A 26,242-nucleotide genomic window follows, 5' to 3' on the forward strand; every position below is an offset into this window, starting at 1 on the left:
GAAGAGATCAGCGTGTGGTCCACATCCCTTCATGCTGTGCACATCAGAAGGCTGGATACCTCTAGCTGAAGTTTTCCTTCTAATACTCACACCTCTACCTTTTCAGTTCATCGGCTACCAAGTAACCTTGTTCAAAATAACTGTCCCTTAAGTGATTTAAATATGGATGGCTGTTCATGTCCAGGAGGAAGAATTTCTAAGAGTGATAGATAACTACCAAAATGTATACGGGAATAATATTCAGACAGATATATGTGCACTCAAATCGTGAATAGGATTTTCACATACAATAGAAAATAAAACTTTTGTCTTAATTTGCCTTATATACTGAGCCAATTACAAATTATATGTTTGACTGTTGACTCCTAGCATGACAAATAAATTATCATCAATTGCCAAAGAGGCTAGTGGAGCATTCCTGAAAAGAGAGGGATTGTAAAAGTATGCTTTTAGCCTATCCATTCCTATGTAGAGGTCACTTTTTTTATAATGAAGAATAAATTATATGTATGTGATTTTTTAAATATAATAGGTATTCACCTCCTGATTTGCTGCATTTATTTTTTAAAGGGTCACCTTCTCTCTAAAGACTTTACGATCCCCCTACCCATGTAGAATTGATCACTCTCTCTTTTTATGTCCTCTTTTACCATCGACATACTTCTGTTATAGAACCTGTAACATTTTATTATCCTTACTAATTTACATGCCTGTATCCACCCCCCACACACTGTAAGTCCCTTGGGGCCCAGATCCTATCTTCTTAGTCTTTGTATCTACAGTACCTGGCTTATAGTAGGTGGTTAAATAAATGTCCCTGAATAAATCATGAATGTTGGCCCATTCTTTTCTAAACAAGGAGTTAAAAAGTCATTTGTTTTAAATACTTTTTGTTTAAGCCCCTCAGTGTCTTTGTTGGAAATTACTTAAGCCTTTGCTGGGGGATCTAAGCCTTTGCTGGGGGATCAGACCTTTTTGAGAATCTGATGGGGTTATGTGGTAGAGATAGATTGGATGTGGTAAGGTGATATTTGGTTAGTGCAATTCTCACATGAATGGAATATCTCATGAACTTTAGGACCTTTCGAAAGTATCATAACATGTACAGGTTTGAAGGAGGTTTGCTATGATATAAGCTACTGTCAAAACCCACAGTATGCCTTTTCAAAATCCGTTACGATATGCTGCTAGGCCAGTGACAGACAATTAATACAGCAATAAATTGCTCAATAAATTTTTATATTAGCTCTTGGGGCCTTATTCCTCCCATTTCTCTATGGGACATTTTATTGCCTTTTGGTCTTTAATTCGACTTTACTCCAGATTAGGGTTCTGCTTTTCCTCCAGCATTTTGGCTGTTCCATTGTAGATCTCCTCTAAATTTGGCCTCCACTTTTTTTTTTTTTTTTTTTTTAGTTCTCTCTTTTTGAACAGCTTTTAGTATCTTACACAAATGTCATGAACTGATTCAGTTGCTAAACTCATTTCTCCCCGTATCCCATTTAGATATACAATTGTGTATCTTTTTACAGCCTGGCGTAGAACTGACCCTCCATTTCTGATGCCAGTAAGCTTCTAACTGGGTGTCACCTCAGGTTCACCCAACACTGGGCTTAGCGACTCAGCTGAATATAGTCGGCCTCAACCTTGTCTTTGAGGCTCCTATTGCCCCAATAGAATGACTCCAGATTCTCGTGCTTACTACCTGAGTGTGTGTGTGGACACAAATAGCTGGCAGGTGTCTGAGTATACCTTAGTCAAACTGATTGCAGGTGGGAGCTATATGTCTCTGAGGCCAGGCAAGAAAAGGATTACAATACCACGTTTTCTCTTGGTAAGTCAGAACCATTAGTAAATAATAACAATGAGTTAGCAGTTACATAGCCATTACTGCCTTCCAGGCACCAGTCTAAGTATTTTAAATATTTTAACCCTTCTCTGTAATACTCCCAACCAACTCTTACAGGTGGGTATCATGATTCCAATATGAAAGCTGAGGAAATAGAATCACAGAAAGTTATCTTGCCCAAGGTCCCACAGCTCATAAGTGATAGTGTTAGGAATTGAACCCAAGAGATCTGCTACTCACATTTGTGTTACTTGTGATCTTTTGTACTCTTGCCTTCACTGCTAGTCTTCTCCTTTGCTCAGTCCGGATGAGAACAACTATGTGTACCCCAGACTGAGCTCTTGTGGAAACTTTATTACTCACACTCTGATTTTCTTGATAAACTGATCCCCTGGTCCTCACAATTCATGAGCATCTTACCGGTAGTACATTTTACTCAGGGAATTCTAAACTCGGTGGCAATGAGTAGGAGACCAGGTTGAGTGTCATATGCTTCCCCTTGCAGGCAGAATTGGATGGCTGAGGATGACAGACCTCTCCTTGTAAAAGGATATTCCAGCTGTGGCCTTTACACACTGGTCTTCTAGCGTCAGAATTCGTCCTCCATCGTAACTCAGGACTGCTGTTTTCAACTGCTAATCTCTCTATACATGAACTCTTAGAATATATTGGTGTTTGGTAAACTAAACATAATGAGGATGTATAATCTGTCACAGATTTTGGAAGTTAACAAAGGTGAACTCTCTGAAAATTATGCTTTCTTATAATGTCTTGTGGAAAGCCTCCATTGGGTTATCTTCTACATCTTGAGTCCACTTTGTCTGTCCTAGGACACCTGGCACCATATCAGATGAATGTAAATTTCAGGAAGTGCTAATGTTTAGTATCTTAGAGATCTCTTAAAAAATATGGTCCATCAGACTTTCTTCTCACTTCCAAAATCTGTGAGGAATGAGAAATGGAAATAATTTAGATCTTACAGAATTTTAAAAAAACTACAGATATAATTATTTCAAGTAGAATTCCTTTTATCTTAGAAACCTTATACATGTTACTGATCAATCGTATGTACTTACGTGATGATATTCTTCTGGAACCCAGAGAGTCTCGCCTGATCCTTTATTATTTCAGTTATTTTAAATGATTTCTCTTGAAATTAGTGCCCCAAAACATTTTAGTTCAGATAGAAATCCTCACTTTAGGAAAATTAAAAGACTACAATAACAGGAGGATCACTAGATTAAAGATCACTTAAAACAAACAATTTGCAAAGTAACCATAATGTTATTGGTTCTTCTTACAGGTCTGGATCTGTATAATACAAATTTTAATTTATAAACCTTAATCTAGCTTGAAACATCAAATAACCGTTTTCTTTCGTTTCCCACTTGTGTCTAAAACGTAAGAATGTGAGAAACAATGATATGGTAGCTTTACTTAAAAAATAGTTACATATGTGCCAGCTATATAAAGATCCATTTCAATCTCCTAAACCGTTTATAATCTTATTTTCATATTTATAATACTATAAAGTACATATGTTTAGAATATTGACTCCATGATTAGATGGATAGAGATAAATAGGTAAAATAATTCAGGGAAAAAATACTGAAGTTCTCTTATACACTAGACATTACGTTAGGCTCTAGGGATACAAAATAAGTAACACACAGTCTTATTCACACAGAGAAAGATATCCCAAAATGTCAGTCTAAGGAATAAGAGGAAAAGGATTATACAGACCACCTCAAGCTTTTGCCTGATGATGGACAGATATTTAAATGATGGATCACCATGCAAAAGAATATCTCTTCTCCCCTCCTGCTACTCCTAGTACCAATATCATTGTGAAATGATTAAATAAATTTGTAGAGCAAGGAGTATAAAGTCAGAGTTGGGAAACAATATTAAGGAGAAGAAACTACAGATGGAATGATTATCCAGAATCTTCTATTGGTTAAAAATATCCAGTTAAGATTTCCATTCATATATGTATATTTTTGACATGATAATGCATCAACACGGAGTATGAAATTTGGATATTGTTGTTCTTTAAACACCTTTGAAAATTTAGTAAACCTACTTTTTCTGTTCTCATGGTATAATCTAGAATGTTGATATTCTAATAAATGAGAGTATCATTATGAGTAAGAGTTCCACTTGTATGCTCTCATATACATTTAGAGCATTAATACTAGGTAGGTTATTATCAGTAACAGAAATTTTGTTTTCCATGTCTTCATTTTAATTTTAGGTGAGAAGACATTGTGATTTTTCTCTTTTGGTAACGTTAAAGTTACTATGAATTTTGAGGAATAAAAGTAAACCAATGGAGGGAAAATCTTTTCTATGAGCAGATGGCTTTTGGTGTACCAAGGTTTTGCCATTTGTTTTAGTGCTTAAAATAAACATTATTTATAAAACCACTTACATTTTGATGTTACTTAATGAGGAATATGCATCATTGATTTGACTAGCTTAAGAGGTCATTTAGAACTTGCCCGTTAACAAGCTGTAATCTGCTGAGCACACAATGACTTTGTTTAAAATTATCTATTCAGAGCTGATCAATGACAATAATTGTTTTATACCAATCACTTCTGAAAGTTACTAATTACTTTGAAGGACATGAATACTAGCTTTTCATCTTATTCTTTTTTTTTTTTTTTGAAGTCATAACCCATTCACCTTGAAACTAAGGAATGTTATGGAAAAACATCTTGCCTACTCAAAGAACTTTTTTTTTTTTTAATTAGAAGTTTATTCGCTAGTACTAGGATATCAACAGGAAATTTAGGTAAAATTGAAGATGTCATTTGTTCCTGGAATAGAAAGGGTAGTAGAATCTCCACAGTATTCTATCTTATGTCAGTTAGTGATTGTTAAACTGGGCTCTTTACGATATAGGAAATTGGTATCTTCTAAATGAAAGAACATGTACGCATACTTTTCCTTTTTATATAGTACATCCATAAGATATTTCAGTGAAAAGAGCCTGGGCTTTTGTGTAAGACAGAGCTGGGTTTACGTCCTGGCTTTGCCATTTATTCTTTTCACTGGTTAGGTGAACTTGATCAAGTTACTTAACCTGAGTTTCTTCAGTTTTAACATGAAGATTATGCCTCATGCACCAGGTTATCATGAGAATTAGAGCAGTTAACATAATACCTGGTGCATTCATGAGGTCAATACATTTTAGATCCTTCGCTTCACGGATGGCAGTGTCTTCGCCAAACACCCAGTTTCAACTTTTACCTACTACCTCTAACAAAGCCATTTAAAGATTGATTGACTATACTTTAATGTGGATGACTTAACCATCTCTTGCTCAGTATTTACTTTAATATCCAATTGTGAGTAAAAGGATTTGTCTTGAAAGAGAATTTTAGTCTGCCTTGGAGTAGAGGTCTAAGGAGTTTGGATATTGGAAAATTCCCTGAGAACACAGCAGCTGTGGACGCTCTGGAAGTATTCGGTACTGTTTCTAGTGTTTGCCTGTTTTGAAGTGGGAGGAAGCTCATGGCATTGGCCTCTTTAGGTGTCCTTCCTATTGGCGTGGCTTTTTGCTTCGATTTTACTTTCGTCCTTTCAGACTTCTTTTCTCAGAATGGGTACCCACCACTCTAGTGTGATCTAATCAGAAATCAGCAGCTTTCCTTTTTCCTTCTCAGTGCTCCAGCATGCATCTTTTATGTTTTCTGGCACATTTAATCTTATTTTATTTAGAATTTAATGATGTTTTCATGTTATAAGTAGTTCCTCCCTTAACACTATTTGATATCCTAATATTTTCCCATTCTTCCTGAGTCACTTCTATTGCTGATGATGGATTTTGTGTCAGTACTTATGTTTGAAATGGTTCTCTTCTTTAATACAAGTATTACTGTACATGCAATAAAAGTATGGTGAAATATTTGAAGCTATCCAACTAGCTATATGACTGTAGGCAATTATTTAACGTAAGAACCAATGTCCTCTTCTATCAAATGAGGCTAATAATAATCTCCACCTCAAAATGATACTGTAATGATTAAATTAGATGAGCCAGGAAAATATTCACTTATTTGCATGTATGATTTATATACTTGTACATATTCCAATTGATTATTCTTTTTAATTAGGAAAGTGGTTTGTATCAATTCCTCATCTTTTGTTGTCAGCTGTGATATAATTTTGGTCAAATTAGAGGGAGATAGTTTCTAAAATTAGTATATAACTTTGGAAAATTGATTTTTCTTATTTCATGAACATCTAAACTAAGATCATTTGAAAAATATTTGGAAGGACACATTTTATAACATTGTTAAACTAGCTTGCTATTCTACTTGGTTCTATTTCCTAGAATTATTATCTCTGGTTTCATTGTTCTTAATAAGCTGTTTTGCATGTTTTCGATTATTTTAGTCATTCTCATACTGGGAGGTTGACTAAAGTAGTTCTTCAGAATTTTCAGTTTTCTGTATTTCAGGTTGTAAAATACCCTTTAAATGGCCATGTTTTAAAACACAGAAAAATACAGAATTCAAGTAAAACATTTTTCCCGTTTATTTGTATAGATCCTGCATTCAAATTATATAAAAAAAATTAAGCTCAACATATTTAGTTTAAAAAACATAGGCCTGGGGGATAAAGCCCAATGGGCAAATGTAGAATGTCTAAATTAAGCACCCTTTCCTATTAAAAAAAAAAAAAATGTTTAGAGAAGGTGTGTGTTCCTAGTTTAGCTAACTGTGCAAAACATTGGAAGGACTTCATATCCAAAAAGAGAATCACTTATAATATCTGAATAATTCAAAAGTACATGTAAACTGCCATAAAATTTTCGGGAATGAAGTTAAGTAATTTTTTTTTCCTTTTTTTTTTTTTTTTTTTTTTTTTTTTTTGCTATTTCTTCTTCCTCTCTCCTCTGATGAAGTTGAGGTGTTTTGTGTGTGTGTGTGTGTTCCACAAAAATAAGATTATGCACTATTTTTTTTTTTTTGCTTTGAGTTTTTCTAATAGAGATTATATTAGCAAAGAATAAATGTAAGGAGGCTGATTTTCATGATTACTAGAGCATAATAAGACATTGAGTAGCCCACTTAAGTGTGTTCTCTCAGAGCCCCCATATACTCCTCTCATGTGAAAAAACCTAGGTACTTTCAACAGAAATATTCATTTATTGAAAATTGCATTTCACTTTGTTCCCAGTTCTATACGGTAATGGTTTAGAGAATGGGCTCTGAAGTCCTAATGTAATTCCTGGATCCATCACCAATGGCTATGTTATTATGGGGAAGTTATATAACTTCTCTTTTTTAGCAGTTTCCTCATCTGTAAATAAGGTATTTCTCATAGGAGTGTTCTAAAGATTAAATAGCTAACTACAAGTAAAACTCTTAGAATAATGCCTCACATATAATAAAAACTCCATAAGTGTTAGTTGTTGTTATTGTTTAAAAAGTATTAAAATGTCATGGTGAAGATATAAGAGAAAATTTTGTTTAAAGATTTTGGAAATTTTAAAATACCATGTGAAAATTTATTTCAGTGAGACCAAATATGATCTTCAAGCCAGTGGATTATGAAAAATTAAACAATCCATTTGGTCAGGAAATAGAAGTGGTAGAGATTGATAAAGCAAATGTTTAATTGTTCGTAGTTAATTTTACATATAGTGTTTGTGAAAAATTATAAATGTTTTAAAATATAATAACCTATAAGTGTGTTCTGTTTCTCAATATTTTATGAATATGAATTCTCGATCTATGAATACAATTTACATTTGCAACTATATATACTGTTATGCTACTGGAAAAGCCTAAGACTTTATTTGATGTGAGGTATCATCCATCATTACCTTGATTTTGAAGACCGGTTAATGTTTTCACTAAAAATGTTCACAGGTGTATTTTTGTTTACTTTAATAGATTCAGAAGCGATGGCGAGGCTATCGAATTCGGAAATACTGCTTTAATTATTTTTATTTGAAGGAGTACCTGAAGGCTGTTTCAGAGACCAATGATGCAATTAGGTGAGTGGTCTACTAGTGAAAATTTTAGAAAGGTTACTTAACAGATATTGATCATTACCATACTTAGAAATACTTACTAGAACTCAGTGATATTTTAGGTACAAATTTATTAATAAGGGAGAGATATATGATTCTATTTATCTTAAAAATTTGTTTTGATATTTTAAAATATATTGTACTCTTGACTATAAATTAGATTATTTATGTGTACAGTAGGCCTTTCTTGGTTCTATGAAAAATAGTTTCAGTAAAGTTATCTCATTTTGAGATGGATTTATCTATAAAATGATTCCATAGATGAACATTTAAGTATGATAAGCCTCACATGGATTTTGAGGAATATGTTCAATAGCAAGAAATTAACCTCTCAAAGGAGAAATACCATGGAACATAATTAAAATGGACTGCTTTACTGTCAGCTTTTACTTCTTTGAACACATAGAAAGCACCTGGATTTAGGTCATAGGATGATGTTTTTTGTAGATTTATGCAAAGTAAAGCTATTGTAACACACTATTCAGTCAACTTTACCAAAACTCTAAGTTTTCATATAACTTCAAATATAGTTTTTTCCTCTTATAATATGCTCCATTCTAATAACATATAGGTGACCATAAGCTTATAATATGTTTAGATAAAGAAGGAAAGAGTAACTAATAACAGTTGCCATTTACGTATTTAATTTTTTTCACCTATGTTATCTTACTGCACTCTTAAAATTCTTTGAACTGGAGAGAACAGTGGCACAATAAATTGTTAAAATAAGATTTTGCCTGAGACCCTAAAGCTATATATATTCTAAGAAATATCTGAAAACTGATTTTTCCAACTTTTAAACTGGGATAAGTTGTATATATAAGATGATCTGGTCTTTGGAGATTAAGTGTTGGCTCTTCGTGAAGTTGATTTCTTTGGAAAAGAAGAAGATTTGAGAGGGCTGCAATAGGATTTGGTCAGTTGGAGAAGTTGGAAAACTCAGAAACATGTGGACCACAGCAGACTGCTATTTAATTTCTTGCTTAAGAAATCCAAAGTCCTGGAAATGGGCTGGTTCTCTGCAAATGGATGGCATGAGCCTGTCAGGGGGGCAAAGAGCTGGCAGAATATGCAAGAGAGGGAATTCGAGCAGGGCTAGGACTAAGATAAGACAAGGAAGGCTCGTAAGGCACAAAAACTGAAGAGGCGCTTACTGGCAGGGTCATGCAAATGCCAGCACTGCACTTGTACAACCAAGAGGGCATCCTTAAATTTTACACTGGAAAGGCCTCTCTTACTTCACCCTAGTCCCACCACTGAGTAGGAGAAGGTCCTCAAAGAGACAAATAAGCAAAAGGCGGGTTTTGAAAAGCCCTGTGTTTCCTATTGGACAAGTATTTCCATTAATCCTTATTTTCTTCCTGGTTTTACTGTGTATATCTTTAGTTACCAAGGAATCTGGTGCGTCAGTGCTGACAATTAGCTTTAGTCTGATATTCTTTACCATATTACAGACTTACTCTTTTTTCTACCTCTCTGAGTTTTTTTTTTATTTTTTTTTTAATTTTTTTTTTCAACGTTTTTTATTTATTTTTTGGGACAGAGAGAGACAGAGCACGAACGGGGGAGGGGCAGAGAGAGAGGGAGACACAGAATCGGAAACAGGCTCCAGGCTCCGAGCCATCAGCCCAGAGCCTGACGCGGGGCTCGAACCCATGGACCGCGAGATCGTGACCTGGCTGAAGTCGGACGCTTAACCGACTGCGCCACCCAGGCACCCCTCTACCTCTCTGAGTTTTTAAGTGAGAATAGAAAGCTGGATATAGCCCTTGAGGGGGCCCTCGGATGCCTTCTTGGTGTCATTGTATTTGCATTCTCCAGGCGACAGGTTAGATACATGACTGACACTTACGGGGTGAGGACACAGAAGGCCATGCCAGTGGGCTTCCCATCTTCCCAATCTTCCCAAGATTGGCTTTTTTCCGTTGATAACAAGTTTCTCATTCTCAGCCTTGGCTGTGCCACTGAATTTGCTATGGGTGGACTCATACTGGAACAGGTAGATCATGTAGGTTGAGGTCAGTGAAGGTGTCGCTGATGGCAACTGTATCCACTTTGCCAGAGTTAAAAGCAGCCATACGGCCAGGCACCAAATACGGCCAAATCTATTTACTGGGACCTTCACTACTGTGTGTCAGGAATGTGACTGGCACTGCACAAGAATACGGAGCTGTCTGTTGAACTGGGAGGAACAGAGGAGATATACTCATATTAAACCATCATTGTGTGCTAGGAATATCTTTAACTAAGCCATTGTTATTCTTTTGATTTATTAGTAATTATATCAGTATTTTATATAGGATACTTATATTCACTTTTGTATGTATGATTAGTTATAATTTTCTTTCTCGTGTTATAATTTACAGGTATTGTTATCAGGGTTTTGCTATATTAGATGAACTGTGTGACCATACGGCATGGCGTTTGAAAAGGAAAAATACTACCCTGTTTCCTGTCTACTCAATGCTCAATACTTCTAGTCACCAATGTGTGGGTTATCCATGCCAGGCAATCTCAGACACCAGTTAAGTGTCCTGCAGTTTAACTCCGTTATCTGGCGGCCGGCGGGGGGGGCTGGGTGGCTCAGTTGGTTAAGCAGCTAACTTTGGCTCAGGTCATGATCTGGCTGTTTGTGAGTTGGAGCCCCACGTTGGGCTTTGTGCTGACAGCTCAGAGCCTAGAGCCTGCTTCGGATTCTGTGCCTCCCTCTCTCTCTGACCCTCCCCTGCTCACACTCTGTGTCTTTCTCTCTCTCTCTCAAAAATAAACATTAAAAACAAAAAGTAAAATGACTTCTCTGGTGATAGCATCGGATCCCCAGGTTAAGGGCTCAGTCCCACAAGACTCTCATTCCCCATCCCACCCAAACTGCAGATGTCAATTGCAAGTGGTATGTCCCCAGGTTACCCACAACTCCTGTCCAACTTGGCTACAAATCAGAGATCCATAGGACCTCCTCCTGAAGATCAGTCATTTGCTAGAACTGCTCAAGAACTCAGGAAAACAGTTTATTTACTAGGTTACTGGCTTATTATAAAAGGATACAACTCGGAAACGGTGGAAGAGATGCATAGTGCAAAGATGGGGTGGACCGGCCATCCCTCTGGTACCTCCATGTGTTCAGCCACCCAGAAAATCTCTGAATTCTATACATTGAGGAATTTTTATGGAAGCTTTCTTAAAAGGAAGCTTGATTAAATCTTTGACCATTAATGATCAACTCAAACTTCTAACCCCTCTCCCCTCCACAGAGGCAGAGGGGTGGAGCTAAAAGTCCCAATCTTCTAATCACATGATTGGTTCCCCTGGTAGCTAGCCCCCATCCTCATTAGCATTCATTAGTCATCTCACTAACATGCAAAAAGACACTTAACCCTTTGAGGAAATTTCTAGGGTTGTGGAATGGGGTGTTGGGGAAGGGCCAAAGAGTGCTCTGGGGGTGTTAGGAGGTCTCCTTGGGCCAAAGGAGCGCTCTGGGGTGTTAGGAGGCCTCCTTGGCTCAGAGTATAGCCCTGCAGATAGCATGCATGTGTCTCTATTTATGTGAACTGGTTTAGTTTTTGTTGTTTGTTTTGGCAGTGTTGGTCAGTTGCAGGACCCCTTACTGCTTTCATACTCTACTCTTTCTTAGAGGTCTGCAGCAAAGATAGCATGCCTGTGCATTTCCTCATTTAGTCCTACTTCCTCAGCCACTCCCGCAGGTGGTTTAGGAAATCTGCCACAGTCAAGTTTTGCGCTACAATCTTATTATGAGCAAGGAGGGCATTACTGTTTTTCCTCCTCAGAGTATGCCACCTATTTTTGCAAATTTTGCATCTGGCAGTCTCAGTCTGAAATCTGCATCTTGAGGTATCTTGTCTCCATGACATCTCTAATCCTGGTTGAATTTTCACTCCTCTTGGTGGCCCTTCTTCATGTATATTACCCTTAAGTGTTTCTGATTTTACCGATGATAGGGTTTCCTTTTATTTTCTTATTGCCTTTCTTTTCTTAAGGAAGTTTAAGAGAGGAATGGGTAGAGATAAATTTGCTCCTATCTCAAAATTGGAAATATACAGTTAACTTTCTAAAATAAATCACAATTTATTTCCTTTCTGTTACATACGCAGTTTTATACATACAACGAAAGTAAGCTATAGGGTACCATAGAGGAAGCACAGAAGAGGAACATCTAAGGCAAAAGTGACTAGTGTGGGTCAGAGTAGGAGGGGGAGCCTAGGGGTTAGGGACATCTCTCAGAGGCTGTGAAGCTGAACCCTGAAGGTTGTGTAGAAATTAGGACATTAGCACAGGAAATGTCACTGAGGTTGATGCGTAGAAGATGAGAGAAGGATCAGCTAAAGATAAATCCAGACAGTTGAGCAGGAACCACACCATAACACGGCGTTTTGGGCCATATTAAAGAGTTTGACTGCTTTTCTGAGAACATTGGAGTAGATGTCCCTTTTAAGAACAGCGGCAGAATGATTATATGTGTGTGTTGGCACTCATGTTTGATTGTATTTTTCACAATAGTTATATTTAAGTAGCCTGGTGAGTATTAAAAGCATCATCAGGGTCATTAATTTTATAGAGATAGTATTCTTTTCCTTCTCATAGAAGAACATACGATACATTTGTTTGGATTATTTCTTCACAGTGTTTTGTTCTTTTTTTCATTGAAAATAATTAGAATCAGGACTCTAGTTACCTTTTTCTGCATAACAAATTACATGTAAAGTAGCTTAAACTAATGCACACTTATTAGCTCATCATTTTGTCAGCCAGGAGTCTGGGAAGGGCTCCTGGCCAGGGCTCAAGTCTCTTGTGACTCTGCAGTCAAGCTGTCAGTCATACAAGAGCTCAGCTGGGGACGATCCTCAGTCACACGGGCCTCAACTATTCCGGCTGTTGCACTGGCGTCCCTTGGTTTCTTGCCAAATGGGCTTCCCTGTAGGGCAGCTGATAACATGGGAATTGGCAGGTGAACAAGAAGACACAAAAAAACATGAAGACAGAAGCCACATTCTTTTGATAACCTAATATCAGATGTGACGTCTCATCAGCTGTATTCTCTTCATGGGAAGCAAGAGACTGGGTCCTTCCTACACTTACAGGGTGGGATTACACAAAGGGATGAACACAAGAGTAGGGATTGTTAGAGACCCTCTTACAGCATGCTTTCCACATTGTGCCTTGCATATAGAATTTGTTCAATAAACATGTTAATTTTCAGCATTTTGCCTTGGAGAAAAGTTACCCTACCATTTACTTATGGCAGTATTTTTAAGTGATGTCTTTTCAAGATTATATTTCAACTTTAATATTGTATCAAAGCAATTATGATGTATCCTGATTTCTCATACCAGGAAGGATTAAAATGTATAGTTTCTGGGTTTTCTAAAAGAAAATAAAAGATCTAGTGCATTCCTCTATCTTTGGGTGGGGTAAAATTTATAGGACAAAAGTTAATAAAATGTATTTTACATCAGAATATTTTTAATGTTTGTTTATTTTTGAAAGAGACGGAGACAGAGAGAGAGAGAGAGAGAGAGACAAAGTGTGAGTGGGGGAAGGGCAGAGAGCGAGGGAGACACAGAATCCAAAGCAGGCTCCAGGCTCTGAGCTGTCAGCACAGAGCCCAACATGGGGCTTGAACCCACAAACTGTGATATCACGACCTGAGCTGAAGTCGGATCTTTAACCAACTGAGCCACCTAGGTGCCCCTACATCCGAATATGCTTGATTTGAATTATGTAGAATATCAGACAGCATTAGGCTTACCTCTAGTTTATCTGCTCTTTTATTACTAGAAATTGTTTATTTATTATATAGTTAATAGTAAAAAAATTTATGTTAAAGTATACAAAAATGTATTTTTGTAACTAAGAGCAGACATCACAAAGATAAATGAAATTGATTAATTTGAAATTGGCAGACATGTTCCTTTGTAATATCTAGCCTGATATACAAAAAGTTGCCCCAGATTATGAGTAAGAAAATTATAGAATGAAATTAAAAATTAGCTACAGAGTTACAGATTGGTAGCATTAATAAAACATTATTAGCTTGAGGTACAGAATACTGTACTTTTTTTAAGCTAGAAGTAATATATTTCCCCAATTTTAATCCTTCAAGGTAGATTTTGGTGGTTAACACTGCAACAATAGCACTGTTTTGAACGTTAATTTGTCATTCATCAAAGTGAATCAAAATCTTTCAGCATATTGATTTTGTACAGCATGGTTTGGCTACAAAGATTTTCATGGCTGTTATTCTTTCCTATCTTTTAAAGTATCATGGGAGTTTTTTTAAGGTATATATTTATTTTGATTTTTTTTGTAATAGCTTTATTGAGATCCAATTAATATACCATTCCGTTTATCCATTTAAAGTGCAATGTCCCTTAGTGCTTAGTTTATTCACAAAATTGTGCAACTATCACCACAATCAATTTAAAACATTTTTATTATCTTAAAAAGAAATCCTGTGCCCTTTAGCAGTCACCTCCCCATTTTTCCCAACCCCGCTCAGCCCTAATCTATGTGTTACCTCTAGAGACTTGCGTTTGTGCTCATTTCATATAAATTGAATCTTACAGTGTGGTGGTTTTTTTTTTTTTTTTTTTTTGACTGGTTTCTTTCACTTAGCCTGATGTTTTCAAGGTTCATCTCTTTTGTTGCATATAACAATACTACATTTCTTTTCCTTGCTAATTAATATTTCATTCTATGGATAAACCACATATTACTTATCCATTTATCACTTGATGGACATTTGAGTTGTTTCCACTTTTTGACTATCATAAATAATGATGCTATGAACCTTTATACACAAGTTTTTGTTTAGACATAGGTTTCCATTGCTCTTGGGTACCTCATGAAAGCTGTAGGGAAACAAGTTTAAGAACTGAGTAGTTAGGAACATTGACTTTGGAATCAGATTGATGTGGATTAGTCATGCCACTTTCTTTTTTTTTTTTTTTTTTTTTTTTTAGTCATGCCACTTTCTAGTAGTGCGAACTTGAGCTAGTGACTTAATCTTACAGAAATTAGGTTTCTTCATCTGCACATTGGAGCAGCAGTCTTTACTTTGCAGCATTTCTGTGAGGCACACAGTACATGAAACACTGATCATATATTTGACACTCAACAAATAACAGCTATTATCATGAAGGACAAAGTAGAAAGAAAAAGCAAATGTTTGTAAACATGTAATTCCCTATAATGTTATAAAAAGCATTCAATTTTATATTAGGCTATTTTTAAGTCAAAGTAAATAAACATTTTTTTTTAAAACTAGCTTGTGTATTTTAAGGAATTATAGAGGGGCGCCTGGGTGGCTCAGTTGGTTGACCTTCCCACTCTTGATTTTGACTCAGGTCATAATCCCAGGGTCGTGGGATAAAGTCTTGCGTCAGGCTCTGCACTGAGCCTGCTTAAGATTCTCTCTCTTTCCCTCTTCCCTCGCATTCTTTCTCTCTCTAAAATCAAATCAAATCAAATCAATAAATTTATAGAGACACTAATTGCTGAGTACAATCTAAATCATCAGTGCCTTAAATCATGGCTAAAAATTATCTTTCAGAGAGCTGGAAGGAAAAGCAAAGAATGGAACATAGTACAAAGTCGGGAAAGATGCAATAAATGAATTCATAACGTCTCTTTGTTAATGTTTTATTTATTTATTTTGAGAGAGAGAGAGAAAGACAGAGAGCACAAGCAGGAGAGGGGAAGAGAGAGAGGGAGAGAGAATCCCAAGCAGGCTCCATGCTGCCAGCACAGAACCCAGGGCAGGGCTCAGTCCCACAAACTGTGAGATCATGACCTGAGCTGAGATCAAGAGTCAGACGCTTAACTGACCGAGCCACCCAGGCACCCCACAACTTACCTTTTTTTAAAAAAAACTTATTTTACCTTTTTAAAGGAAAAAGGAAAATATATCAACATAATACATGCATATTATTAGATATATTGCCTTCACCAAATGTTTGTAATAGATAAAAGAATTGCTTTGCCATATCCTTACTAGATTCCTAGTTTTAACCACATTTTTCTTTCAGTTATTTCTTTTTGCACCAACTGTTCCTAAACTATATACTTATTTGATCTTTTAAATCACTTTCACATAATATGGTAAATGAGGATTTAACTCCTGTATTCTTTTCACCTCCATTTCCATCTATTTTTAGATAAATCAGTATCAGTGTTTACATGATCATGATTACAGAAGTAGAGTTCCTTGCAAAGGCAATTAATGTAGGATGAATATATTTACTTTATTCCATTTTTTTAATTAATTTCTATTTTTCTCATTTTTTTCTTCTTTCCCATATGCAAATTATATCTGCCATTGATTGTTTTCCAGGTATTCTATCCTATTAGGAAATTCATTAAGTCCCCTTTCCTCTGGGGCCTGCCCTCTTTGTCCTCTCCATCATCCTTTTCCAAACAGACCACATTTTCTTTAGACATGATGCAGATTTATTGAGAAGACATCTCTTAACTTTCTTTTACGTGGGCTGAACTCACTATTTTGTGGATCTGTGATATCTTTTTATGATTTATTTTCTTTTTTTGGAATAACTGCTATACTAATGTGCATGTAAGACAATTTTGGGAGTCCTTGCTTGTTTTAAATATGTCTTATACTTTTTTTTTTTTTTTAAGTTTATTTCTCTTGAGAGAGTATGTAAAGGAGGAGCAAAGAGAGAAGGAGACACAGAGAGAGTTCCAATCAGGCTTTGCACTGCCAGAGTGGAGCCCAATGTGGGGCTTGAACTCACAAACAATGAGATCATGGCCTGAGCTGAAACCAAGAGTTGGACGCTCAACTGACGGAGCCTCCCAGGCTCCCCTAAATATGTCTTGTTCTATCCTGAGACTTCATTAGTAGTTTGGATAAAACATCCTAGATTGTAGATCATTTGCCCTCGGAGTTTTGAAGACAAATGTTCCATTGTTTTACAATATTCAAAATTGCTAACTACTTATTCATCTCTTTCTCCTTCCTTTGAAAGTGATCTATTTTTTTTCAATGCGTGTTAGTTCAAGTCCACAAAGAAGCAACTACTAAGATATAACCAGATGTATAGGATGTACTGGAGGTTTATTGGAGGGAAGAAGCAGGAGAAGGTGGAGAAAACCTTTAGTCCACAATATCAGTGTGACACCTATGAAAAGAAAGAAAGAAAAAACATTGGGAAGAGATTGGGACTGCAGTACATTTTCAAGAAGGGCTAATGGGCTGTTCACAAGACACAGTTACCCTTTGGAGGAGTCTGCTGTCTTGCCAGAATAATCCTACCTCAGTCACTGGCTGAGAGAGGTGTGACCTTGCTATGATCATGTTGGTGGATTCAGTAGTACATTTTTTATGGCCATTGTAGGTTATTTTGAATTTTTTCCCCTAAAGCTTTTGCAATTTTTCAGAATTAGGACTTGTATGGGTATTTTGCACCCATTGTTCTGAGCAATCAATGGATCCTGTAGTTCTAAGATCTTTTCTTACATTATTTCTGAGATAATTTCTTCACTTCTGTTTTCTTCTATTCTTTCTCCATGTGGTTCTTATTGGTTGGATGTTGGACCTCCAGAAGTAATGTGCTAATAAGCTCTTAAACCTTTCTGCCCCTACTCCCTTCAACTTGGGCCTTTGTTTTTCCATTCTATATTTGTGAGAGGCTTCCTTCCTACCCTACTGAAATTTTTATTTTAGCAGTAATTTTTAACTTTCAGTAAATATTGCTACTGTTTGGATCATTTCTTCTTTCATAACATTCTGTTCTTATTAATGAAATATCTCATATTTCTCTAAAAGTGCTAGCACAGTTAAGGTGTTGGCAGGAAGGAGAATCCACCTCAGGATTTATTTCTCAAATAAGGGGAGTTAAATGAAAGGATGGTTTCAGAAATACAGGCAGGGTTAAGGGCACAGTGAAGGGTGATTTGGCATTCAGAGACTGGCAACACTGGGCTGTTGCTACTGCCGGGGCCAAAGGGTTAAGGTGAAGCAATAGCATTAATGGTAATGGGAAGAGCCAAGGAGAAGTTTACGAGCTCCACCCCTGCCACGACCCACACTAGTTAAGGAACGCAGTTCTTACCAGAAGAGTGTGACACCCACGGGGAGAAGAAAATGAGGTAAAAATACCCCCAGTTTCCTCCTGCTGAACTTTAGTCTTCTGTTAGACTAAATCCAGCTGAAAACTAGCCAAAATAATACAGTTGGTAGAGCTTAGCCTTTTGGGTAGTAGTGCAAGGCACAGAAGTGGGTAGAATGAATCGGGGGTGTAGCAAATGAAAGGTAATCAGCATAGGTAATAACATGAGTTTAGAGTTTTATTCAGTTTCTGTGTTCTCAGTTTCCTCCAGGGTATTTTTAGTTTTTCTTCTTTTTTTTTCTTCACTTTTATACTAGAATTGATCCTCACACAAATGTGGGGGGGGGGTGTGGGGGAGTGTGTGTGTGTGTTTATACTTGAGGGTGATCAGCGTATCAATACATGAGCGGATTTTGTTGACCCGTAGGTTTCATTTGCTTTTCAAGTGATTAGTCAGGGAGCCGGTTCCTTTTACTAGGGGATGACCAAATGCCAGTATGTGGAGGTCTTTCTTTTAGGCTATGTAGTTTCTCCAAAGAAACTTCTGTTGCTTTATTGAGGGAGTAGATGTTATAGCTGCAATTGCATGAGGGTGAGAGACGGTTTCTTGTGCCTCGCACCCACCAGGTACTATATTCTAAGCCCTATGCTTTTTCTCTAGTTTCTTCAGAGAGCACAACTTTGATCTTTCACCTAAAGTGATTGAAACCTGGATGCTGGCATGCCCAGTGTATATGTGCTGAAGAAACAAAAGCGTGTGGCCATTGTAGATAAGTAGCTCATGGATAAATGCTACATCGTAGTAGAACTGAGATGGGATTCTAGATCTTATGATGTCAAGGATAGTGCACTTTCTGCTATCTTACACTATTTTTTGTGTATGCAAAACTAATGAAACGATAGAAATACCTTAGGAAGTAAAAGTTCCTCATTTGGGGGCGCCTGGGTGGCTCAGTCGGTTGAGCCACCGACTTCAGCTGAGGTCATGATCTCACGGTCTGTGGTTTTGAGCCCCGCGTCAGGCTCTGTGCTGACAGCTCAGAGCCTGGAGCCCGTTTCAGATTCTGTGTCTCCCTCTCTCTCTGCCCCTCCCCAACTTGTGCTCTGTGTGTCTCTCTCAAAAATAAATAAACATTAATTTTTTTTTTTAATTTCCTCATTTGGACTACATTTGGTGCATAAATTCTGCATGCCACTATTTGTGGTGAACAGTAACCAAAAACTCTGTGTCCGGAATAAAACAACTTGGAATATTAGGTGTTAGAAAAAAGGGAAAAAAATTAAGGCAAACAGGTAGATTATAGTGCAACATGAAAAACATATTTCCAATAATTAAAGCTATTCGGGAAAGGCTGACTTGTGAGGTATAAAACGTCTGATAGAAAGATTCAACTAAAATGACTTGTGGAGAAAGGATTTCTGAATTTGATGACAAACTAGAAGATTTCAAGTTTCCCTTTAAATCTGATATCATTTGTTTAACCTGGTGATACATTTAAATTTTTTTTTAATATTTACTTATTTTTGAGAGAGAGAGAGAGAGAGAGAGCACGTGCGTGCACATGAGTGGGGGAGGGGCAGAGAGAGGGAGACAGAATCTGAAACAGGCTCCAGGCTCTGAGCTGTCAGCACAGAGCCTGACGCGGGGCTCAAACTCACGGACCGCAGGATCATGACCTGAGCCGAAGTCAGACGCTTAACTGACTGAGCCACCCAGGCACCCCTAACCTGGTAATACATTTAAAAGGCACAAATCTATATATTTATTTACCTCAAAACCCAGAGTACTTTGAATTTTATAAATTTATAAACTGCTAGAAGAATTTAAATGAAACTCATCTATGGCATAAGGGATTCACGATAAAGTATATGGTATAAAATTATCACTTACCGTGACCCTGTGACCAAGATGAATACGATAATACATGTAAATCAAGATATATATGTAGATATATATATGCACATATTATTATTATGTATTTAAAACCCTCCATCTAAAGTCTATCATAAAAATTTAAAAATATATATAGTACTAAATATGTTATTGAAATATATACTCCTGAAACATAAAGGCTGCCTTGCATTCCCATTGGTAGAAAAAGTTTTCCCAGAGGTGACAGCACCGTCTCAAATCACTAAATTGAGTCCTTCATAGTTTTGGAGAAGAATGACTAATGGATTTATCATTAATAGGACCATCATTCTAATTTTAATATTATATTTAAGAGTTCTTGGATTCATTGACATGCTTGCCAAAATACTAAATTGGAGAAGGAATGGCTATGAAAATGCTTTTTTGACTTTTATGAAATGACACGTGTAAAAACAGCCTCCAGTTCTTTCAGGATCCCTGCGCAGCTCTTCTGTATTGATATGAGCTGGGCCGTGTGCTTGGTTTCCTTGGTTATTCCGAAATCCATACGTCCATACTCTTACCTTGGCATATTAAAAACTGACTTTCTGCTCTTTGCCTATTGCTATTATTTACATGTGAACAACTTCCAGTTGAACAATGAGAAATTCTTGGTTTCTAAACTTCGGAGTTCCTCTCTCTATGTTGTATTTCCTGTTAAACTATCAGTGTTTGTTCCCAATGAAGATGGTCACCATCCAGAACTCACAGCTAACAGCTTGTCGTTTCAAAATATTTATATCAATATTTATGTTAAATGCTGTCTTTGTAGTCTGCCAATTTGCATTTGTTTTCAAGGATAAAGCAAAAAATGTGGAGTGATTTTTATGAATATTCATCTAGTTTCTAGGAAACTCAATTCGAAAGATTTGAGCATAATGTCTCATCTTTATAGTGGTTATCTGGGACCCTCAATATGACCACCATTATACTGTTTAAGTAATCTTTCTCTGGCATAAAAACATACAGAGGCAACAAATGTATTAGGCTAATGACAAAACTGAAGAACATTGAGATCACTTAACGTTGTGTATCAGGGAAACACAATACTAAAGAGATTTCTAGTTCTCTGGAGTTGAAGACTTAATACATTAAACTATCTAGGCAGCGCATTTCCAATTGAGCTTTAATTGACAAAGAAATAGAAACATGAGGGCAATAAGCATGTCTTCTCAGACTGGTAACATCACAACCCCCCGAAATCAACATAGGAGCTATTAGAGTAAAAACCTACAAAGTAGTGTTGGTATTGGCCTTCTGTATGCTGTCACATATGGATTCTTCAGAACTTGTACCAACTTCATTTTAAAGTTAGAATTAGGGGCGCCTGGGTGGCTCAGTCGGGTGAGCGTCCGACTTCGGCTCAGTTCATGATCTCGCGGTCTGTGAGTTCGAGCCCCGCGTCGGGCTCTGGGCTGACAGCTCGGAGCCTGGAGCCTGCTTCGGATTCTGTGCCTCCCTCTCTCTCTGCCCCTCCCCCGCTCAGCCTCTGTCTCTCTCTCTCTGTCAAAAATAAATAAACGTTAAAAAAATGAAAAAATATAAAGTTAAAATTAACATGGGAAAATACTAATGTAAGAAATAAGATCTGGAATATACGTAGTCTATCCATGTTGGGTACATACTTGGTAATAACTTCCTTTTTACACACATGCACAATGTAGACAAAAAGCATTATAACTGAGTGGTTAAGTGGTACAAAACATAAAAGAAATATTTAATTACAGACTCATCAAGAATTTCTGGCTGTTAGTATATCACATCTATGTGTTTTTGGTAAATAACAATCACAGATCAATCTGGTATGTAGTAATCAGAAATGTCATGAGTATCAAGCTAAAAATTTATATGGACAAATTCAGACATTGTAAGCAATGACAAACTCAGTAAATAGACTAATGACAGTAAATTATATTTACTAAGCACCTATTGTGTGCATGCTGTTTTGTATGTTACCTATCTATACAAACTTTTTTGGGGATGTATATTATTATATTTTGAAGATGAAAAACTAAAACTCAGAGTTTAAGTAATTTGGGTAAGCTCATACAATTAGGTAGTGGTAGATTTGGAGATTAAACTCCGTATTTTTAAAAAATCAAAACAGATAGCCTCTTTGTACTTTTGAATTATTGCCAGTTGTATCAGTCATGTTTCAGTTGTGACATATAGCATCCCATTACAAACCTCTTATGAATGAATTGCCTTCTCTGCTGCTGGAGGTAGAAAATGAGAAACTCACTTTCTTAAGACTTTCTTGCAGCTCAAGTACCATATGACTTGGTCATGCCCAATGAAATTAAGTATTAAAAGTAATAGAACTAAATGGGAATTTGACTATTGGAGGCGATTTTGTGTCAGATTAAAAACCATTATTATGTAGTGTTCAATATATTTTCAAATCCCTTCTGTTCTACCATGTGATATAGATAATTAACAATAGAGGCCGTGGCATTAATTGAAATAGTAGGTACATTTCACAATATTGGTGTATGCTGCCTCCTTTCCTCTTTCAGCAAATTTCTATGAGAAATAGATGAACTTGGACTAGACGTAGCTAGTCTGCAAGCAGAGATGGAAGGTATTTACTGCTTTGCTAAGGGAAGTGCTCTCTGTATGCAGTTTGTATTTAATGAGAATCTTACCATTTGGAACCTTGTGGTATTGTAAAACCCAACTAGCCCTGTACTTCAAACTGATGTGGTTACTAGCACTGGCTAGGTAGAGTAGGACCTTAGCTGGAGATAACCACCAGGCCTTGATAGGCATGTGAGCCCAAGAAAAATATCAGAATAAAGATATTATCTTGTCTGATAATGGCTAAGAATTCAGACCAACCATCCTCATAACGACACCTGAACATCAAAGAGCTGTCAACATGGTAATTTACTGGTCAAAATGTGAAAGATGGGAACTCAGAGATATAAGTCTACAATCAAAAGCTGCTTTTGCCTTGAAGGCATTTGCCTATCTGAAAGAACATTTGCCTAACTTTAAAAATAAATGGAAAGGAAGGAAAGAAGGAAGCAAGGAGAGAAGGAAGGAAGGAGGTAAAGAAGGAGAGAAGAAAGAAAGAAGGAAAAGGAAGGAAGGAAGTGGGGAAGGAAGGAAGGAAAGAAGGAAGGAGGAAAGGAGGGAAGGAAGGAAGGAAGGAAGGAAGGAAGGAAGGAAGGAAGGACGGTGCTTTTGGTAGCCTTGCAGGATAAAGAGTAAAACAAAGTCTAAGTCAGGGCAACCAAAGGTAGGAATTCTGATTAACCTCCCCTTGTTCTTTCACCCAAAATCCACAAAAGTCTTAACCTTTGAGTAAGTGGAAACAAACTAGCCTAATGAGAGATTTGCAGTCAGACTGCTACTTACCTGAGCAATTCAGGGAATCTCAAGTCTTGAATTTGAACACAGAAGCTCCTAAAGTAATACTGACCAAGGAAGCTGGCAAAATCTTATGAAAAGCCTAAGAGAGGATGCCATATCTCTAGGCCTAAAATTATTCTTACAAATCAGTTTTCAAATGCATTGACCTGCATAGTAAAAGTACCGGGGACTTAGGAAAAGAGGAAATCATGAATGAGAAGTAGTAAGTGAGTAAGTAAATAAATAAATAAATAAATAAAACAGGATCACAAAGCTTTAGTATTGGAATTATCAGAATCAGACTATATGCCAGCCAAGTTTATTATATTTAAAGAATAAAATCCAAGCTAGAAAAATTTGTCAGATTGGTGAATTGCAGTCTTGCAACCCAGTCTATTGTTTTGGATGAATAGAAGCACTAGAGGGTGAAGACTGAGTAAGTAGCTGAGCATAGAAGCCAGTATCTAAGGCCATAAATCTGTAGGCCTGAAAACTATGTCTAGGCAAGATCCTTGGTTGTGGTTACTTGCTCATGGAAACTGACCAGAAGCAACGAAACCAGAAGCCTCTGTATTGTCAAGGGTGCTTGCTGCTAAAGGAATTCTAACCTGGCCAGCTGCAGCCTACCCTCAAGCTTACATGAGGTTCCTAAATTTGTACCAACAGGCTGTTAGTGGGCCACCAGAGTGGTGCAGTCCCCCGGAAGTTTATCGTCTCCAATGCCTACTTCATGTGTGGTCATGGAGTATAGTAGACCAGGAATATTCTGTTTGTCTGCTCAAGGAACTACACCTCCAGTAGAGACTCTTCACTATACCTATGTAAAAGGATTTAACACTTGCTAGGGATCAGTAACTGCTGTTTCTTGCCCATTTTCCATTTATCCTAATGAAAAGTTGTTACTGTGTTTAATTCAATCCTTCTCTACCATTGAGTGCTGGATGTGTTGAAGGAAGATAATTTGTAAGTTAGTTGAGTTGACAGAGATACCCAGACCTGATGGACAGGTCTGCCCATGACTTTAAGGTGAAACATGCTGAGCTTTTATTTTTTTCTGTGATTATATTTATTGATAATTTCTTTTTTGATTTCTTCTTTGTATGACTTTAAAAAGAGTCACCCATATTGTAGGGTGTCTTCTGTAACTTTCAATATTGAATCCAATGGAATCTACTTAATATAAGGAGTAAATCTGAAATTTGGCTTTAGATTTTTTAAATGGGTAACAGTTTATTGCAATAGTATTTATTAAGTAATTCAATTATCTTTCACTAGTAAGTGTCATCTAGTCACATACTAGTCCTCACATGTACCCAGGTATATCTTTTGAGTGTTGATGCCATTTGATTTATCTGTCTCTTATAATGCTGTATAGTATTACATGGCTTAAATACCTATTTTGGTATTTCAGAAGATGCTGAGCTATTTTTGTTCTTCAGAAGGTGCTGTGGCTCTTTTTTCTTAATTTTCATCCAACTAAATTATAAATCATTTTAGTATGTCTCAAAAATATCAAATTGGAATTCTAAATGGATTTAAATTAAATTTGTAGAATACAACAGGGGAAAATAATACTTTCATAATTTGAGTTATCCTATTAAGGAATGAAGTACATCTCTTCATTTATGTGGACATTTAAAAAATGTTCATCAGTAAAATTTTATTATTTTCTTAATACAAGGCCTACATATTTTTTACTAACTCTTTTTCCTTGGAATTTCATACGTTTATGTTATATTTGCTAATGGTGTGTTCTCTTCCATTTTCTAAGTTACTGTGTTGTTGTTTTTTTTTTAATTTTAATTCCAGTGTGGTTAACATACAGTGTTAGAGTAGTTTCAAGTGTACAATGTAGTGCATCAGCAATTCCATATATCACTCCGTGCTCCTCAAGAAAGGTGTACTCTTAATCCCCTTCACCTATGTCACCCATCCCGTCCACCCACCTCCCTTCTTGTAACCATCTGTTCTCTATACTTAAGCGTCTGTTTTTTGGTTTGTCTCTTTTTTCCCCCACTTTGTTCTTTTGTTTTGTTTCTTAAATCCCACATATGAGTGAGATCATATGGTATTTGTCTTTCTCTGACTTATTTCGCTTAGCATAATACTCTTTAAGCAGAAGGCACAGTCCTTTTTTTTTTAATGTTTATTTTTGAGAAAGAGAGAGAGAGAGAGAGCACGTGGGTGTGAGCAGGGGAGGGGCAGAGAGAGAGGGAGACACAGAATCTGAAGCAGGCTCCAGGCTCGACATGGGGCTCGAACTCACCTCGTCACCTGAGATGAGGTCAGACACTTAACCCACTGAACCACCCAGGTGTCCCTCACTTAGCATAATACTCTAATACTTTCTGGATCCATCCATGTTGCTCAAAATGGCACGATTTCATTCCTTTTTTTGGCTGAATAATACTACATTGTGTGGGTGTGGGTGTGTGGGTGTCACATCATTTTTATTCACTCATCTACCAGTGGACCCTTGGCTGCTTCCATAATTTGGCCATTGTAAATAATGCTGCTATAAACATAGGGTGCATATATCCCTTCGAATTAGTGTTTTCATATTCTTTGGGTAGACACACAGTGATGCAATTACTGATGATGCAATTATAGGGTGCTTCTATTTTTAATTTTTTGAGGAACCTCCATACTGTCTCCACAGTGGTTCTACCAGTTTTCATTCCCACTAACAGTACAGGAGGATTCTTTTTCTCCACATCCTTGCCAACACTTGTTATTTCTTGAGTTTTTGATTTTAGCTATTCTGACAGGTGTGAAGGGATATGTCATTGTGGTTTTGATTTGTATTTCCCTGATGATGAGTGATGTTGAGCATCTTTTCATATGTCTGTTGACCATCTGGATGTCTTCATTGGAGAGATGTCTGTTCCTGTCTTTGGCCCATTTTTTAATTGGACTCTTTGTTGTTTTGCTTTGTTCTTTTGGTGTTGAGTTGTATAAATTTTGTATGTTTCGAATACTGGCCCTTTATAAGATAT

The 26,242-nt window shown here is 36.8% G+C and overlaps 1 protein-coding gene across 4 annotated transcripts in view; it reads left to right on the forward strand.

Annotated features, from left to right (window-relative positions):
• The window catches only part of SPATA17 (spermatogenesis associated 17), a 201,468-nt gene that overhangs the window by 30,022 nt on the left and 145,204 nt on the right, over positions 1-26,242 (forward strand). For all 4 annotated transcript variants that reach the window (XM_049635223.1, XM_049635225.1, XM_049635224.1 and 1 more), the window contains one exon: positions 7,759-7,862. In XM_049635223.1, coding sequence (XP_049491180.1) covers positions 7,759-7,862 — 104 coding nt within the window. The remainder of the gene's footprint in view (positions 1-7,758; positions 7,863-26,242) is intronic.

This window comes from Panthera uncia, chromosome F1 (assembly GCF_023721935.1).
Source record: "Panthera uncia isolate 11264 chromosome F1, Puncia_PCG_1.0, whole genome shotgun sequence".
In the NCBI taxonomy this organism is placed as follows: Eukaryota; Metazoa; Chordata; class Mammalia; order Carnivora; family Felidae; genus Panthera; species Panthera uncia.